The sequence below is a fragment of the Nicotiana attenuata genome, unplaced genomic scaffold (genome assembly GCF_001879085.1).
Source record: "Nicotiana attenuata strain UT unplaced genomic scaffold, NIATTr2, whole genome shotgun sequence".
Taxonomy (NCBI): Eukaryota; Viridiplantae; Streptophyta; class Magnoliopsida; order Solanales; family Solanaceae; genus Nicotiana; species Nicotiana attenuata.
Window position 1 is genome coordinate 345,150 of NW_017670545.1, and position 17,884 is coordinate 363,033.

The 17,884-nt window shown below is 36.9% G+C and overlaps 3 protein-coding genes across 5 annotated transcripts; 1 reads left to right on the forward strand and 2 right to left on the reverse strand.

Annotated features, from left to right (window-relative positions):
• Window positions 1-1,571: 1,571 nt before the first annotated feature.
• Window positions 1,572-2,508, reverse strand: LOC109240796 (histone H2A). The gene is made up of 2 exons (XM_019407479.1): window positions 2,217-2,508; window positions 1,572-2,024 (listed from the first exon to the last, which is right to left on the reverse strand). Exons 1-2 carry the CDS (start codon window positions 2,424-2,426, stop codon window positions 1,779-1,781), a joined length of 456 nt encoding a protein of 151 aa, XP_019263024.1. The 5' UTR covers window positions 2,427-2,508; the 3' UTR covers window positions 1,572-1,778.
• A 5,881-nt stretch (window positions 2,509-8,389) lies between these two features.
• LOC109240797 (actin-depolymerizing factor 2-like) lies at window positions 8,390-11,739 on the forward strand. The gene is made up of 3 exons (XM_019407480.1): window positions 8,390-8,634; window positions 10,845-11,110; window positions 11,206-11,739. The coding sequence occupies exons 1-3, from the start codon at window positions 8,632-8,634 to the stop codon at window positions 11,354-11,356; spliced, it is 420 nt and encodes a 139-aa protein (XP_019263025.1). The 5' UTR covers window positions 8,390-8,631; the 3' UTR covers window positions 11,357-11,739.
• Window positions 11,740-12,040: 301 nt separating this feature from the next.
• On the reverse strand, window positions 12,041-17,465 carry LOC109240798 (putative pentatricopeptide repeat-containing protein At5g59900). Of its 3 annotated transcripts, none has more exons than XM_019407482.1 (5): window positions 14,488-17,465; window positions 13,355-13,453; window positions 13,181-13,204; window positions 12,425-13,094; window positions 12,041-12,333 (listed from the first exon to the last, which is right to left on the reverse strand). In XM_019407482.1, exon 1 carries the CDS (start codon window positions 17,364-17,366, stop codon window positions 14,691-14,693), a length of 2,676 nt encoding a protein of 891 aa, XP_019263027.1. In that variant the 5' UTR covers window positions 17,367-17,465; the 3' UTR covers window positions 12,041-12,333; window positions 12,425-13,094; window positions 13,181-13,204; window positions 13,355-13,453; window positions 14,488-14,690. The 3 variants fall into 3 exon arrangements, with proteins under 3 accessions (XP_019263027.1, XP_019263026.1, XP_019263028.1); XM_019407481.1 differs by having other exon boundaries at window positions 12,425-12,709; window positions 13,156-13,204; XM_019407483.1 differs by lacking the exon at window positions 13,181-13,204 and having other exon boundaries at window positions 12,425-12,709.
• Window positions 17,466-17,884: the final 419 nt, after the last annotated feature.

The window sequence follows — 17,884 nt, forward strand, 5'->3', positions numbered from 1 at the left end:
CTTGGTACAATCTTCTTTATTATTTTTCTGCATTTTTCTCCAATACTTTATGCTCCACTATAGCTATTATACTAACTCTACTACTTTGTATAAACGCCTTCAACTCCTTATGTTTAAACAACTTATTCATACCCCTAACATTCCAAGTTATCAACTTCATTTCAAAATGGGAGGGGTTTCATTACAAGACACACCAACATCATCACTACTTTGTCCTCTTGCACTAGTACTGCCAGGTTCATTGTGCATACTCAGACTCCCGTGTTCATTTAATGGGCTAAAACCGCATCATACCTTGTGCTAGATTTGTAACCGGCTTCTCTTGTGGTTTCTCCAATCATACTTGCTGCTTCAAAAAGATGAATCCTTTGGTCCTTGGCTTTGCAATCACATCAGAATTCAGGGAGCTCAATCCAAGTCTAGTTTGGAAATGGTGAGGGAACCTTGATTCTTTTGGAAAGAGAATTGGGACTTCTATGGCTCTCGGCGAGAACTGTAGACAATTTATATTGGAACAAGATTAGCAGCCAGAAAAAGATGTTGCTTAAGATGTCAAAACTCTGATGGCAGAAAAAAAGGCTTCTGTAAATGATCTTTCAGAGGTGTATGTTATAACCAAGCATCTTCTGAACTACCAAGTACCAACCAAAAACCCAATATTTGTTCCAAATTTACTCCAATACGATTGTATATGCTACCAAACTCCACTGCTATGAGACTTAGGACTACAGTATTAGTGTTATCTCAAGAGTGCATTTTCCTCCTTGTTAAACTCCTGGTGACATTTCATGAAAGTCTTTCAGAGTGATACTTAAGGTTCTAGTGGTAACAGCAGTGCCAGAACAATCTTGCCCCTTGAAGGCTTAAACGCATCATTATCAGGCTTTGTTCTCAAACAAAAAATGAATTACTTGAATTCAAGTCCAACCACAGTTAATAAACGTTTAAGTTTGTAATTTCATAAGCCCCAACAAAAATAAACTTGAATTTAAAAGCATAAGTAAACAAATACCATTTTTTCAAGTCTAAGACAAATTAAACTAAAAAGTGACACCAGTGGCCAATATCTTGAAGAGTCAAAACTCACCAATATCCAGGATGATATACGCACCTTTAGGGCCCGTTTGGTGCAATGGTGGGATATCACAAGAACTCCATGGGACGGTTTATTACATGGGATTAGTTATTCCACCTTCTATGCAACACCATTTTAGCATAAAAGTTAATGTGGAATTAGTTAATATCCCAAACCAAATATCGGATCAAAAACCTTTATCCCAAGACTATTTATTCTTATCCCATGGACCAAAGAACACCTTAGAACAATGAATAAGAATAAAGAAAATGGGCAAAGCTCTGCAATCTTACCTCACTTAATAAAATTTTTAAAAAAAAAAAAAAAAAAAATTGACATAGCTTCCAATTGTTGAAAGAATCTACGCTAATGTGCTAACAGAAAAGGAAGTGCTATTTCACTTTAATGATGATATGATTCCCTCAACATTCACATTTTAAAGAGCCCCCCAAAAAAATCAAAATTTCAAGCACCAGAACACCAACAAACAAAACCAAGCAAGGAGGAACAAAAATTGTAAATTCGAAACAAGGGGTTTCACTGATTGACAATAGAGGACAACCTAATAAGATCTAACAGTTCCAACTAATTCCCTCTTTTAACATCCCTGAAGGAAAATCAAACACATTCTAACACCAGAATTACATACAGTGAAGATCCAAATAAACATAGAAAAACAAAAGGCTTATAACAGCCACTAAATCTAAGCCTTCTTAGGAGATTTGGTAGCTTTGGAAGGAGATTTAGGTTCTTTGCCAGCCTTGTCACCTCCGGTCTTCTTTGGCAACAAAATTGGGTTAATGTTGGGAAGAACACCACCATGTGCAATTGTCACACCAGCAAGCAACTTCCCTAACTCTTCATCATTCCTCACAGCTAAAAGCACATGCCTTGGGATAATTCTGTTTTTCTTGTTGTCACGTGCCGCATTTCCAGCCAATTCCAACACCTATAACCGCAATAAAGAAAAATCAGAGACATGAACTATACAACAGCAATGTAAATTCAACCTTATATCAACATTACAACATATTCTACAATAATCTGAATACAATAAAACCCTAGATCCTAATTGAACTCTAAATTAGCAAATGTAATGTGGTAAAAACTGATGAATAATAGAAGGATTAAGGAAATTTACTTCAGCAGCCAAGTATTCAAGCACAGCAGCCAAGTAAACAGGAGCACCAGTACCAACACGTTGAGCGTATCGGCCTTTTTTCAGGTAACGACCAATTCTACCGACCGGGAACTGAAGACCGGCTCTCACGGACCGGGTAACCGGCTTCTTCTTTGGACCGCCACCCCTTCTTCCGGCTGCACCTTTCTTTGCTTTTCCGCTAGTATCCATTTGAAGATATAAGAATTTAGAGGAGGATGATGAATGATTTGAAGGAAAAAAATGATTGTCGGAGCGAGAGATGTGGAATGGGTCTGAATTGCACATGGTTTTTATAGAGATGTTTGGTTGTCTTTTGGTTTTTCGGATGGTTGTTGCGGCCGTTGGATTGACATTTGATCTACGGTGGAGATTGCAGATGTCTCGATCCGTGTCATTTTGAATGGACCAATAGGAAGCGGAGTGTGAATTTGAATTTTTTGAGATGTGAGTCATTTACGAGTAAAAGGCCCTTCTCCCGCTTGAAAACAAAACAAATACTACTAGTACCAATTCACTTCGATCTGTCAACATGGCCGTCAAGGTAAAGTAGCAACTCATTAATGAAAAATTATAACTCCTAGATAAAATATTTATCTCTAAAATACGGAAAAATTTTAAAAATATTTACTGAACGTTGAATATTTATAAGTTCAAAATTTAGTAATTGTTCCTAGAGTTTGAAACTTCGAATAACCTGAAGCAGTTCTCAATTATTGGAGTACAATATGAATCCAAAAATCATGAATCATTCTTAGATTTTTTTTGAATTTTACACTTATAAAGGTCCAAAAATCAGTAATTTTTCTGGATTTTATATTTAAAGATTAACAATTACTGAAGTATAATGTAAACTCCAAAACTATGAATCGTTCGTGGATATTGCATTAGTAAAGGTTCACAAACTAGTATTTTTTTCCTCAAATTTATATTTAAAGGTAAAAATTACTGAAGTATTATGTGAATTCAAAAAAAAAATTAATCGTTCCTGAATTTTTCTGGATTTGCACTAGTAAGAGTTCAAAAACCAAGAATCGTTCATGGAGTTTGAATTTTGTACTTCCACTTGTCAAAGTTTCAAACTCTAATGCCGATTACTAGACTTTTTTCGTGTATTTTAGATGGGGCAAACACGTCAATTTTATTAGAGCATTGGCTACTCTGCCATTACAATGTAAAAGTTGGTTAAGCCTTAATAGGATGGCCGAAAAGTGGCCGCACCAACTAATTAAATCATAATTCGGTTCCAATATAGATTACTATAAAATATTTTTAAAAAATAGAGGATCATATTTTATTTGTTAAAATTCAAAATAAATGACTCTAAAAATCTTTCATGGAACTTATGGCATATCCCATGCCAACACATTATTTTCATCAAGCGCATTTAAATTCGCTTGTGACAACAAACTTAAGAGAAAAATAAAATCATATACAACAGTACAAGAGCGAAAGAGGTGCTACTTCATTTAAGATTTATTATTTACTTATTTCATAATTTTATTTAAATTAACTTTATGTTTAAAATTTTAATTTTAAGACTCTGATCTTCTAATGTGATTGGCTTAATAGACTTTGAATTTTGGGTTACTATTATTGTTATTTTAAGTGCCTCGTTTTCTTTTTCTTTTTATATTTTTAATTAAATATACTTTTATTAGAGCCACGGGCAAGGCCGGGCCAACCGTGATCAAGCCTCAGCATTGCGGGCTAACTGAGCCAGGCTAAAAGCCTCGTTTATATGTGGGCTCCAAAAATCTTAGCCCAACACAACAAAAAAATATTACTGTTAGAAAAGCTGACTAGGCATCTTTAAAGAAGACTCGCGCGCCCATAGTGAACAAACCTCGCGTACTATGCCGGCATGCGAGACTTGTGTGTTTGAAAGGCACACTTTTATTGATTTGAAGTGTTTATCCGATCACTAGCTAAGTTGGAATGTCTAACTTTTAAATCGTGCCAAGTTTAAGGGGCTTTTAAGAAATCAAGCGATTATTATAGGATAAAAGTAGAGCCATCAAAATGGGCTTGGCCCGTGAGGCCAGCCCAACCCATCCCGCTATTTGGGTAGGGCTGGGTTGGGATTTTTTTAGCCATTTAAAATTGAGGCTTATAAGTTCGGCCCAAGTCAACCCGCTAGCCCTTGAGGCTTGATCGAGGCTGGGCCTTTGGCCGGCCCGTAGGCCAAAAATTAATTATATTCAAATTTAAATGTTTAAAAAAGGTAAAAAAAAAATATTAACTATAATCACCATTTTCCAACCTTAGATTGCTCATTTACCCTTCCATATCAACTAGAATTTACATTTTTGATATGCATGTAGTATGACAAGATTAGTTTTTCTTTTGCTTAATTTTTTGGGCAGGTTTCCTTCATGTATGTTATTCTCGTAATTCAGCAGATGTTATTCAGGTTTATATCGTAGACGCATGCTTAGGGGTGTTCGACATGTAGGACTCGGGCACCCGCCGCGGCCCATAGGTTTGGGTCGTGACACTTGTGATTGTTTCTAGTCAATAATATTGAATTATCATTGAATACTCCTACTAGATTACGTATCTTTGAGGTGTAATTCGAGAATTTGGGCTTAGGGATTTGAAAATAAGATTTGAGGATTTAGAGGTCGAGTTGGTGTCGGAATTTGGTAAAATTAGTATGGTTGGACTCGTGGTTGAATGGGCATTCATATTTTTTAACTTTTTTCGGGCTCCGAGACGTGAGCCTCACTGTTAATTTTTTAGTTGAATTTTAGATTTTAACTGAAAAATTTAGTATTTCATATGGAATTGATTGCTATAATTTGTGTTGATTGTATCAGATTAATTGTGATTAGATACGAGGTATTCGGAGGCCAATTCGCGAGGCAAAGGCCTATTGGAATAAAGAATTGCACGGGTTGAGGTAAGTAACCCTTCTAAACATGGTTAAATCCCCGAATTACGTGTTATATGATTTGTTTGGAGGTGAAGCACGTGCTAGGTGACAGGCGTGTGGGCATGCACCATTGAAATTGTGACTTAAGTGATTCCGTAGAGTTGCATAATCAATTAATCATGTCACTATCCACATATCCTCCACGTGTTAGAAAATTTGGGCTGAGATCATATTAAATATCATGTTTAAGCGACGTGCCGATATTTTTGGGACCCACAAAGGTCGTATTGATGTTGAATTATTTGTTTAAATTGTAATTTTATAATCAGTCACATCTATTATTTGCGTATCGCATCTCGGTCTCTGTTGTCATTTATTGATACATCATATCATCATGTCGGGTTGATTATCATGTCATTGAGAACCCGAGAGACTGGAGATTGTGAGTGATATTTATAGGATCGGGTTGCACACCGCAATATATCTTATTTATTTATGCCTGAATTTGTCTTATTATAGCACTTGGGCTGAAGGAGCCCCTTCGGAGTCTACACCCCCTACAGTGAGTGCAGTTGATATTATATTGAGGGATGGATCTTCTCTGGGCATGGATCTTGCCCGAATTATTTATATTTTGTGATGGATTTTTCCTGGGCATGGATCTTGCCAGAATCATTTACATTTGGGATGGATTTTCCTTGGCATGGATCTTGTATAATTATTTATATTGAGGGATGGATCTTCCCTAGGCTGGCTTCCGGTGTGGTGCATCACATACAACATGTACATTGGCATGTGATATAGAGATGTCATATTCCTCATATCATTCAGAATTGATCGATTTTACTTGTATTGAGTTTAACTGTTGAACTTGAAAGCATGCCTACATTTCCGTACTGTTATTTCTATACTGGACTGTACCTGTTGAGTTCGTCACTACTTTCAGCCCAAAGATTAGTCTTGTTATTTATTGAGTACATTGAGTCGGTTGTACTCATACTACACTCTGCACTTCGTGTGCAGATTTAGGTGCTTCTGAATACGGTGGTTGCTAGATTTCGGAGATTCATCTATTGGAGACTACGAGGTAGCTGCCCGGCGTCCGCAGACCTTGACTATCTTTCATTTTAGTTATTTGTACCGTTCTATATTTCTAGACAGTGTTTTTATCAGTCAGACCGTGTTGTCATTTAGATGCTCATGTACTCAGTGACACCGGATTTTGGGAGTGTGTTATATAAAGACAATATTTTTGTATCAGAAATTGTGGGATTTTACTCTTCAATTTATTTATTATGGCTTCAGACTTAAAAGAATTTGTGATTTATTGAGGTTGTCGGCTTGCCTAGTATCGAGATAGGCGTCATCACGACATGTGAGATTTTTAGTCGTGACAGTTAGGCTAAAGCAGACAATATGTACCACGAGCTTGAGATGTGACAAATACGGTATCAGAGCTAGATTCATGGAATACGATGTAGCGCAAGCATCGATGAGGATGTTGAGTCCTTAACGAGAAGTGTACATGATGCCCATGATAGGTGATCACGTACGAAAACTCAATGAGATGGATCAGCAAGCTTTTAGATAAACAAACTTCAACTAGGGGATGCATATGATGTACCCGGCAAATCTCACATCGAAAAAATAGAGAATATATATATATATATATATATATATATATATATATATATATATATATATATGACAAACATAATATTGCTTTTTTCCCCCTCTCTCTCTTGCTTTGTACATAGCCCAACTAACCCGAATTCACTCCACCATGCACTCTCCTCTATCTAATTTTTATATCCCTATGCATAAATAAATCAGAGTTGTACAAAATTTTTTTGAGAAAAATAAAACTCAATATAGACAAGTAATTTTCACATCCGGTGCCTATAACAAACATATTAACTTATCATATGTAAGTGATAAATAAAGTTGAATATAGCAATTTTATTGTTCTTAATACCCAATTTAACACTCCTACCTGTATAGTTTTCCAGTGTCGGTCCCCAAAATCTAGAAATTTTGTGTTGATACATTGACTTGTACAAAACAAGTGTTTCAAATGTCTCAATTTACTATACACTATGCTTACGTGGCATTGACAAAATGTGCGCGATTCTTGCGTATAAGAGAGTGAATGTAGAACAATAATTGATAAAAAATTAGAAGAGAATAAAAAGTCAACAAAGTATGAACTTCAAAAATATCGGAGGAAGAAAAATGGAGAACGAAAAATAAATAGCTTCTTTTATATAAGCGATGACTACCTGACATATATTTACTGAGTATGGATTTTATGTGTTATCCACATCAGGACTGCCTCGATCTAAGCTCATGACACATATTGTCCGCTTTGAGCCTAGGGTCGCACAAATTTATCTTTTTGGGCTATGCCACCTCGAGTCTCGAAAGTGCGCGTACCATGTGAACTTGTGTCATGCCTTATAAAGCTCTTCACTTTCCTCTCTTATCCGATGTGGGATTTGTGAAAGCTTCTTGGTTAACAAGCTTACAGAAAAAGGGTGTACATGTCACCGTAGGCGAATCCCACATTGAAATGGGAGATGAAAGCGAAGAGCTTTATAAGGCATGACACAAGTTCACATGGTACACGCGCTTTTAGGGCACGAGGTGGCATAACCTGAAAAGACAATTCTGTACGGGCCTAGGCCCAAAGCGAACAATATGTGCCATGGGCTTGGATTGTGACAAAATGGTATTAGAGCCGAATCTCCCTCGGTACGATAGTGGGACAAACCTCAGCAAGGATGCTGAGTCAGGGGAGGGTGGGTGGTTGAATGTGATGCACGGACTGATGAGGGCGGGTCAAGCAAGACTGACAGGCTTATAGTCTGGTAAGCTTCTGAAAAAGTGGTGCACATATCACATTAGGCGAATCCCACATCGGGAATGAGAGAGGAAAGTGAAAAGTTTTATAAGAAATAACGCATGTTCACTTGGTACGTGCACTTTTAGGGCTCGAGGTGACGTAGCACAAAAAGACAAATCCATACTGGTTGGGTCATGGCAAGGACAAATGAGAAATACACAAAGTCAAGTTTTGGTGTCTATTTGGAAACTGTTGAAATTATAAGATCGTTGTTGGACAATCATGCAAGTATGGGTGCCAAATTGAGTACTAAGCGAAAGTTTTGCTAACAAAAGGGAGGGTGCACGTTAGGCATTAGATTCTTGCTACGTGGCAACATGTGACTGGCGCACAACTTACTTTTGAAGTATGAGTGCCATCATTATATGCAAAAGCGTAGGGTGCGGTGGGACATGAGGGGGTGGGTGGGTGGAAGTCACCGAATACCGAGGGACTGAATTCTGAATTCCCAGACATTTTGCTTTGTTATCTTTGGAACAAGTCTTCTCTAGTCTCCACTTTCTCTCTCTACATATACACATTCTCTCTCTACATATATATAGGAGTACAAAAATATCTGCACTGTTCTAGATTTCCTCTCTTCAGATCCTTTCAAATTTCTCCGATCATCTCCAGTAGCCATGGTAAGTCATCCTTACATTTCGGCCACGCAATTTTTTCTGTTTTTTTCCTTCTGAACTCTTGCTTTTGTGTTTTCAGTTGTTTTACTTTATGAACTGTGTTTTAAGTTTTTGATTTTGATCTGTTATCTCTTTGCTTTGGAGAAACCCTAGGTTCTGCTTTTTAGTTAATGGATCTGATTTTGCTGTTATTTTGACCTTGATCTATCGGTTTCGTCTGAATTGAATCTCTTTACTAGTTCGATCCATGATTTTTCGATGTAGAGGAATTGTTTTCAAAGAAAATCTTGAAGTTTAGAGTTTTTGGATGCTGACGTGATTCGGTTTAAGGTTTTTTTTCTATTTAGGAATACATTTGATGCTGTTCAGTTACCTGCATTTACTTTACGTCCTCAAAATTCTAGTTATTTTTGCATCTCGTTAATCAGTTATGTTTAACATGGAATTTGGATCATCCCTAAGAGCCCGTTTGGATTGGCTTATTTTAAGTGCTTTTAAGCCAAAATAACTTTTATGCCTTTTGTAGTGTTTGGATAGAGTAAAAAAGTGTTTTTAAACACTTATTTTTAAGCTAATATGACAAAAACAAGCCAAAAGCTACAACTCCTAACTTATGGCTTAAACGGCGTAGCTAAGTGCGTTGAAGTGGGTTCCAATTAAATCCCCTTGATAGCTAAGTTTTTTCACTCACTTACCTAAGTTTGTATTTTTTTGTATGCCCTAGTTAGAATTTTTGGCTCCGTCACTTGTTCGATCCATGAATTTGGGTATTTAGGAGTTGCTTCTTACAAGATAACTTAGAATTCAGGGTTAATTGGATGTAGATGGTATTAATTTCAATTACCTGAATTTACTATATGGTCCTCGAAATTCTATTCATTTTACATCTCGTTAATTAGTTGTGTAATAACTGAATTTGGACTCTCTCGATCATAACGGCTGAATTGGACCTCTTACTAGTTGTCCATGTTTTTTCTGTGTTTAGGAGTTGTTTTACAAGAGAATTTTAAAATTCATGGTTGTTATGGATGTATATGTGATTTGCTTCAAGGTTCTATATATTTAGCGTTAGTTTAGCTGTTGTTCGGTTACCTGCATTTGTTTTATGTCCTTAATCAGTTATGCATTACAGGAATTTGGATTAACTCTCGAACACAACTGAATTGAACATCTTTACTAGTCCATCTATGCTCTTTTGGTTTTTATGAGTTTAATGGAAAATCTTAAAAATCAGGGTAAGTTGAGTGTTGATGTGATTTGCCTCAAGGTTTATTTATTCAGGGAACTTTACAGGCTGTTCAGCTACTGGCATTTACTTTAGGGTCTTGGAATTTCTTGTTTTTTTTTGTTGCATATCCTCAATTAGTTACGAGGTACATTGTGGAATTTGGATAATTTTAAGGCAGAAATAAGCTGGTTGTAGCTGGAAAATTTGGTATTCATAAGCATAGTGCATAATTGAGTGGGGATGTTCTGCTGGTGATGCTGCCACAGAGCTAAAAGTTGCTCATGATTGAATGTAGGATCAAAAAGATTTCTTCGTGGAACATTTATTCTCTTTTTTCCATTTTCGAAAAAATTCTTTTTAAGCAGATGCTTATCAGTAAAAGTTGAAATTTAGCCCTGCTTCAGTTTGTGATACACTTTGCTAGTTTTGTTATTGCCTGATAACTTTCAGTTGTATTTGTTCTTTATAGTCATTCATAGTAGATCAGCAAATTTACTTTTGTTTTTGCATCTGGTGGAGATCTTATGTTGATCTGATGGAATATTAGTAATCAGCATTATGTTGTAAAAATATTCTACACTTTGGAGCTTGTTGGTCTCTCCTGTTTACCACACCACTCTTCTCCCTTGACCGGATCTACACTAAATCTACAAATGGCTTCTTTGACAAAGCAATGGGTTCATTTTTGCAATTAGCTAAAGGTGGGAGGTTAAATGTTGTATGTAAATAGCATGGGCGAAAACTAGAGTCGATTATGTTCATGAGTAGAAGAGTTGGGGAACACGTGGACATGCATAGGTTATATGTTGTATGTTAAGTAGCATGGTGAATACAAAAGTTTATTTTCATGAGTAGCAGGTTGGTAACATGTGGACATGCAATAGGTTGTATGTTCATTTTGAGTGGCTGTGGAAATACTTTGTTCCTCTGGTTTTCGTATTACAATGATTAAAATTTCTATTATTCACCTTGGAATTCTGCACAGGCTAATGCGGCATCAGGCATGGCTGTGCATGACGATTGCAAGCTGAAGTTTCTGGAATTGAAAGCTAAGAGGACTTATCGCTTTATAGTATTCAAAATTGAGGAGAAGCAAAAGCAGGTTATCGTGGAAAAGCTCGGTGAACCTGCTGAGAGTTATGAGGACTTTGCTGCTAGTCTACCTGCAGATGAGTGTCGATATACGGTGTTTGATTTTGACTTTGTGACAGAGGAGGGTTGCCAGAAGAGCAAGATTTTCTTTATTGCGTGGTATTACCTTTGTTCTTAAATATAATCAGAGTTTGCTTATTATATTGCATGTTTGTGAATGCATTCTCTAACTGTTCATATTTGAGCATGTTTAGGTCCCCTGATACTGCGAAGGTCAGAAGCAAAATGATCTATGCTAGTTCCAAGGATAGATTCAAGAGGGAACTGGATGGAATTCAGGTTGAGCTGCAGGCAACTGACCCAACTGAGATGGGGCTGGATGTTTTCAAAAGCCGCACCACTTAAATAAAATCCTCTAGTACAGCAACGGATGTGCTCTTTGATTTGCTCAAGAGAAATGTTAATAGTCCGTCGGGACGAGAGGGAAATCTGATGTTTGTTATCAAGTTTAACATTGAAGTCGTCTTTAGAAAAATCATGTGGTTTTGTTCTTATCTTCGTGTTTGTCGTGTGAAACTTGTTCTTTGGTTTGGAGCTGGTAACAATTAACAATCCTTGGGTTGTTCTTTGGTTTGTATGTTTCTGTTGATAGCTGACCTGATTGCAACTTCTGTATCTTTGATTTATGGAGATGCTGACTGGCAGCCACTGTGATCATTTATAGTCGTTCATCTTCACATTTGTTTTGTTTTGTCTTGTTGATTTTGGTGCTGGCGCCTTGAGTAACTTTTCCAGGTCTTGAGGCTTACTGGAAATATCTTAGATTGAGCTGACATACTATTTGTCCTTGTTCTTTTTGTGATTACAATGGATAAATTGTTTATGTTCTTTTAGTTTTAGCTTCTTTTTCTTAATGTTTTATGAAATTACCTTGACAAGTTACACGAGAGGTGTTTGATGCTCATGCCAATAATATTCGTTTCCCCCCGGAGGTGATACCAAGAATGTTGGTTTTGATGTTTAATAGAGACGTCACAGAAGAAACATAAAAATGAAGGAGCTTCATCAATTGACCCGGCAGCCATGAACTATTTTGGGAACTGAACATGATTTATTAACTTGAAGCAAACTGACTTAAAGGCAATGCAAGAGAATGATTCACCTAATATACCACCTAGAATACATGTCATATGGGTTCGATAATTACATGATGACCAATAACCATTTTTTTAGGGTTATTACTTGTTAGGTGTATGATATCAAAATACTTGATACAGAGTTGCCTTCTATTCAATCCAGCATAGACTCCAGTGTAGTTGCAAACAAAAAGCTGAGAATGCCAACAACAGACTTGATGCCTTCCTGCTGCTTGGTAAAGGGAGCTGCAGAGCAAAATAGAAGTAGTTTAAGGCATAGGTGTTAGTTAAATGAGAAAGATGTTCCATCACATTGGTCATCTGAGTGTAAATTGACCTGAATAGAATGGAATGAAACCAAAGAATTGCATAGGTCTCAACTTAATTGAGATTGTGAGTTGTTGATTGATTAGAAATCCTTTCTGCCACAACTTGGATCCATCGAGTCAACATGTCGTGTATTGCCATCATTGAGGCAGCAGGTCTCCTTGAGAATATAGCTTTCCCATACAGTACCTTGCGCTACAGCAATTTCAGTAGGAAAGAAGCAATAGAACCTAATGCGAAAAGGTGGCTGGGCATGCAACTGACATCATAAATAGACAGCTCTGGAGCACTCTCTCTAATAAAACAGCAAAAGGATAATTGGTTAAGTACTAAGCAGACAAATGATGCAGGTAAAACAAAGAACATCAACACCAAAGAAATGAGCTTAATATTCTTTAGTCTTGGACAAAATGTGTTGGAATGAAATACATTCCATTATAGTCTACCTAAATTGCAAGCAATAAAGGTAGAACTAATGTGCGATCTATGGTAGCAATGCTACTTGGAGCTTACATAGCAGAATGTGAAATACTACTACTGTAGAAGCTCCGATTATACACTTGAAACGTAAACCACCTAACAATTTTCAGGTTAAAACTTTAGCTAATAGTTCTCATCATTTTGCCCAAATCTAATGCTTTTATCAGACAATCTGATCAAAAGAAGTACCTATCAAAGAACTGGAACAAAACCAATAATAAATACGTGCATGATATGCTAGATTGCTAGGAAAAGAATGACCTTAAAATTCAAAAGGAGAATTAACCATGCTTGACTGCCCAGTGCAAAACTGAAACAAAAAAGAACACAATATTAATTCAATTGAGATGCAGACATGAACGAGTTAAAGAAAGCGCACAAGAATGGACTACAGCACTGCACACGAAAAAAACGAAGACATGCAAGGAAAGCAAAACTAACAAAGGCTATTGATCCTTACCGAAGTGAGAAACTTAATACTAGAAACAGTTGCTGCAGGAGTCCTATGACATATACCTCTTCTGACTTATGACAGTTGTACCATCTTTGGTACATGGGTCTGCCAATAACGAAAAACAACATAAGAGAGTAGGTTAGATAAAGGAAGCACAAATAAATGCTTAAGGTACATCACCAATTTGTAAACTCATGATAAGGGGGAAAACACTAAAATCTCGTTACTCCAATCACATCTCACACAAGCTGGTTCTATATCCTTTTGTATATCTATATATATACACACTCAGATAAGCTCAAGACATGTGACGTTATTCACTTTAATTAGCACAGAACATGGAGAATCTACGCTGTGTGTGTCCTACCTGGACATGTTTGAACAGTTACCAGATTCGACCAAATTTTACAGTCCAAGCTAAATATTAAGGAACAAATGAATAGCCAGTGCTTGCATTTTGCAATAGGTAGCAGAATGCCAATTGGAACGAAGTAACAGCTTCGGTGATACTGTGAACTAGTCTACTAACAGTTTTAAGGAACAAATGTAGCTTCTACACCTCTATAAATTAACAGAAGGTGTGAACTTCCAAATCAACAGCATATTAATGTTTCCTGTGTGAATAAAGTTCTGCTAATATAAAATTTGAAGTACATTATCGGGTAATATTAGTGAAAACAGTCATGCGAATTATGGTTGTTCTAGAAAATACAAACACTCAGAATCATACATGCATTGCCTCTCGTGAAACCTTTATGAATCAGTTCAAACAATGCATTAAACGAAATTGTAAAAGGTAAATCCTGCAAATTATTTTTGTAACATATCTCCAAGTAACTCAGAGATCCTCTAATATTACAAAACACTTCGATCCATAAGATAAAAGGGAAAAAAGGAGTCCAGTTATGAAGTTCAGTTGGAGATGAATGAAAAACCTAATTTGAGTAGAAAACAAGGTATAACTGCAAGCAACAGGAAGTAGGGCCATTTCTAACTCAAATATGATATAAGCAGCACAACTGTGGGTGTTCATTATCTAAACCTTGACTAATTGTTAGGTTTCCCCTCAAAACATCCTATGTTACTCTGTATGAATTAATATACAGGAAAAAGATAAGAAAAAGTAAGTGTTAAACTACCTCCCTCGAAGTTCTCAAGATGCCCAACTCATAGTTCATAGTCCTCAGATAAAAAGGTGGGGCCTTGAACCATTCATGGATGCGGCATTTTAGTGTAAAGAATTATGGTTGACATGATCACGTCCTGTACAAAGTATCCAGAGTTTTGATAGTCAATACTGAATTGCAGTAACTGATTCTAGCAGATGTGGGGAGCTCATTTTTCAGGTTCCATTGACTAAAGAAGCAAATGTGGCATGAGACACCTTCAGACCACTTCTTATCATCTCATCACGCAATTCAAAAGCTTTCGACATTTCTCCAGCGATGCAGCAACCATAAATCAAAAGGTTATAAGCCACCGTATCAGGCTTCAGACCATTAGTCAACATAGATTCCCATAGGCATGTTGCTCCCGACAGATCACCCCTCCTACAAAATTCATAAATGATTGTTGAGTAACTTATGCAATCTGGGGAAATACCATTATTTTTCATTTCAAGCAAAAGATCGATTGCTTCCTGAATTTGGTCCAATCTGCATAAACCCCGTATGATAATATTGTATGTCACAGTGTTTGCAAGATACGCTTTAAGCATTGCATCATGAAGCTGTTTAGCTTCTACCATGTACCCTTCACCTGCAAGATGATCGAGGAAACAACTATATGTGAATTGGTTAGGTATCAATCCCTGAGCTAACATTTCTTTGTAGAAACTCTCTGCTTTATCAACTAATCCAGCTTTGCACAAGTTATTTATCATCACAGTATACGACACGATATTTGGGATGCATCCTTCACTGACCATTATATCCCAGCATCTAGAAGCCTTTTTAAGATCTCCAAATTTTCCATACGCATCGAGCATGCTAGTGTATATTACTTCATCTGGCTTCATTCCTCGGTCGTGCATCTCCTTCAAAATCTTTAATAAATATCTCATGTCATAATGCTTTAGAGTTCCACAAATAAGTACACCGTAGCACACAAGGTCCATGTTTATTCCCTTTTCCGCCATCTCATCTGTAGTGGTTAATGCATCCTTTAGTCTTCCTTCCTTGCAATAACCATGCAAAAGAGCAGAGAAACACATCTCATTCAGATAATGACTTTGTTTTTGAAGGTCATCAACAAATTCTTTTGCTTCAGATACTCGACCTTTTGCACAAAGTCCAGTTATCAAAGATCTGTAGGTGTATGTGTCAGGAACAAGACCCTTCTCCACCATTTCATCAAATAATTCAAAACCCCTTACAATGTTCCCATCTTTACAATGCCCTTCAATTAATACATTATAAGTGATCTCATTAGGAGTTGTATTCATTTTCAACATCTCATCAAACAACTTACTTGCTTCTGTCATCATGCTTGCACGACAAAAACCAGAGATAAGTGCAGTGAAAGTGAAAGTATTAGGTGAGATTTCTTTGCCTGTCATCTCGTGGTAAAGCCTAAAGGCCTTGTGCACTTCTTTTTCCTTGCAGTATCCATCTATCAATGATGTATAGGTTACAACAGTTGGGGTCAATCCTTTATCAATCATCTCATTTAAGATAGATTCTGCAGCACTACACTTTCCAGCCTTGCAATGGCCATTAATGAGGGAATTGTACGGGTATACGGTTAGTTCTACCTCATTACCAAGCATTCTATTATAGAGACTAAGTGCAGCATCCAATTTCCCTCGTTTGCAGAAAGAGTCACTCATGATGGAATAAGTTACACTATTCGGGCACAGCACTTTATCCTCCATTCTACCAAAAAGCGACTCTGCTTCATCCAACTTCCCATCTTTACACAACGAATTAAGCAATGCATTATAAACAAATAAATTCGGCACAACTCCGACTTTTTCTACCATATCAACCAATCTATATGCAGCGACACAGTCACCCCCTCTCCTCAATCCGTCAACAACACTTGACACTACAGCCTCACGTGGAACCAAACCAAACCCCAACATCTCATCCACTAAGCTTCGACCAAGCTGAAATTCATTCACTTTACACAGCCCCAAAATCAAAGAGCAATACGTGACGACATCAGCATTCAACCCTTTACAACCCAACGAATTCTTAATTTCAACGGCCTCCCAAACTCTTCCACCCTTACAAAGCCCATGAATCAATATATTGTACAAGATAATACTCAATTTACTCCCATTTCCCTCAACCCAATTCATCATTCCCTTAGCCTTTTCAAAATCTTTCAACTCACATAAACTCTTAAGCACAGCTGTATAAACATACTCATCAAGCTCAATACCTAAAGTCACTGCTTTATCAAACAACTGCAAAACCAAATCGAACCGTCTAATTCTAATCAACCCATTTAACACAGTGCTTAAAGTCCTTAATTCTGGAACTAATGAATTCTCCATCATAAGCCTAACAATTAAAACAGAATCAATTACTCTCTTATCCTGAACATAACATTGGGTCAACAAATCAAACCCCAAAGAGTGATAAAAATTGAATCTTTTATAAGTATCTAATAAATTATCAAAAACAAAACTTGGGTTTTGTTTTCTTTGCAAAAGGGTCTGTAAAAGTGAAGTGGCGGGCCAATAAAGACTGGACTGAACTAAGGAATGTACTAAAATACAAAAAGATGCATTTGAATGGTGAAAGTTCTTGTGTAGACCAAGAAAATTGAAGAAGCGTAAAGCCAACCTTGAATCATCAAGGGTAAAAAGGAGAATTTGCTCAACGTGATGGGGTTTTAGTTTTGTGGAAATGGAGCTGTTTAATGCTATTTTCCAGCTCCGTTTGCTCCGAACGATTTCGTTTAGAGTTGAAATGAAGTTTTGTTCTTTTTCTTGGTTGTTAGGTGTTGTGGATATAGTTCGCCGGAAAATGATACCGGAGAATGGCCTGCTCCGGCGAAGGGAAGGGTTCATTTGGTGGTTTTGGTGAACGGGTAGGATTCGTCAAAGAGGTGCATCTATTTTGGGGATCTAAGTTGATGGAGACGCTAGAGCCTCTTTTGATAATAGTGTAAATTTGAAGGGCAGAAGTGATAACTTTAAAAGTAGGAAAAAAATACATAGGTTGCTCTTTAAATCTGTCCCCCAAAAAAAGGTACTCACTTAGAGCCCGTTTGGCTTAGCTGATTTAGAGTAGCCGATAAGCATTAGCTGCTGAAAAATACTTTTAAGTGCTGAAGCTAATTTAAAAAACAAACAGTTACGTGTTTGGATAAAAGTGCTGAAATTAATAATAAGCAGCTAAAGAACTGGGTATACAAAGAGTTTTGTTTTTAAAAAAGTATTTTAGGGATAAAATAGTAAATATTTTGGTCAAACCTAAAGTGCTTATAAGCTGAAATTTGATAAGTTGGGGGCGACCAACTTATGGCTTTTGGCTTATTTTTGGCTTATAAGCACTTAACTTATAAGCACTTTTAATTTTACCAAAC

Bases quoted from the DNA above. Each gene is read 5' to 3' on its own strand.
- LOC109240796 (XM_019407479.1), bottom strand. From the start codon at position 2,426: ATGGATACTAGCGGAAAAGCAAAGAAAGGTGCAGCCGGAAGAAGGGGT. The intron at 2,025-2,216 runs GTAAATTTCCTT...TTGCGGTTATAG, and splicing joins TTGAATACTTGGCTGCTGAA to GTGTTGGAATTGGCTGGAAA.
- LOC109240797 (XM_019407480.1), top strand. The intron at 11,111-11,205 runs GTATTACCTTTG...GAGCATGTTTAG, and splicing joins AAGATTTTCTTTATTGCGTG to GTCCCCTGATACTGCGAAGG.
- LOC109240798 (XM_019407483.1), bottom strand. From the start codon at position 17,366: ATGAACCCTTCCCTTCGCCGGAGCAGGCCATTCTCCGGTATCATTTTC.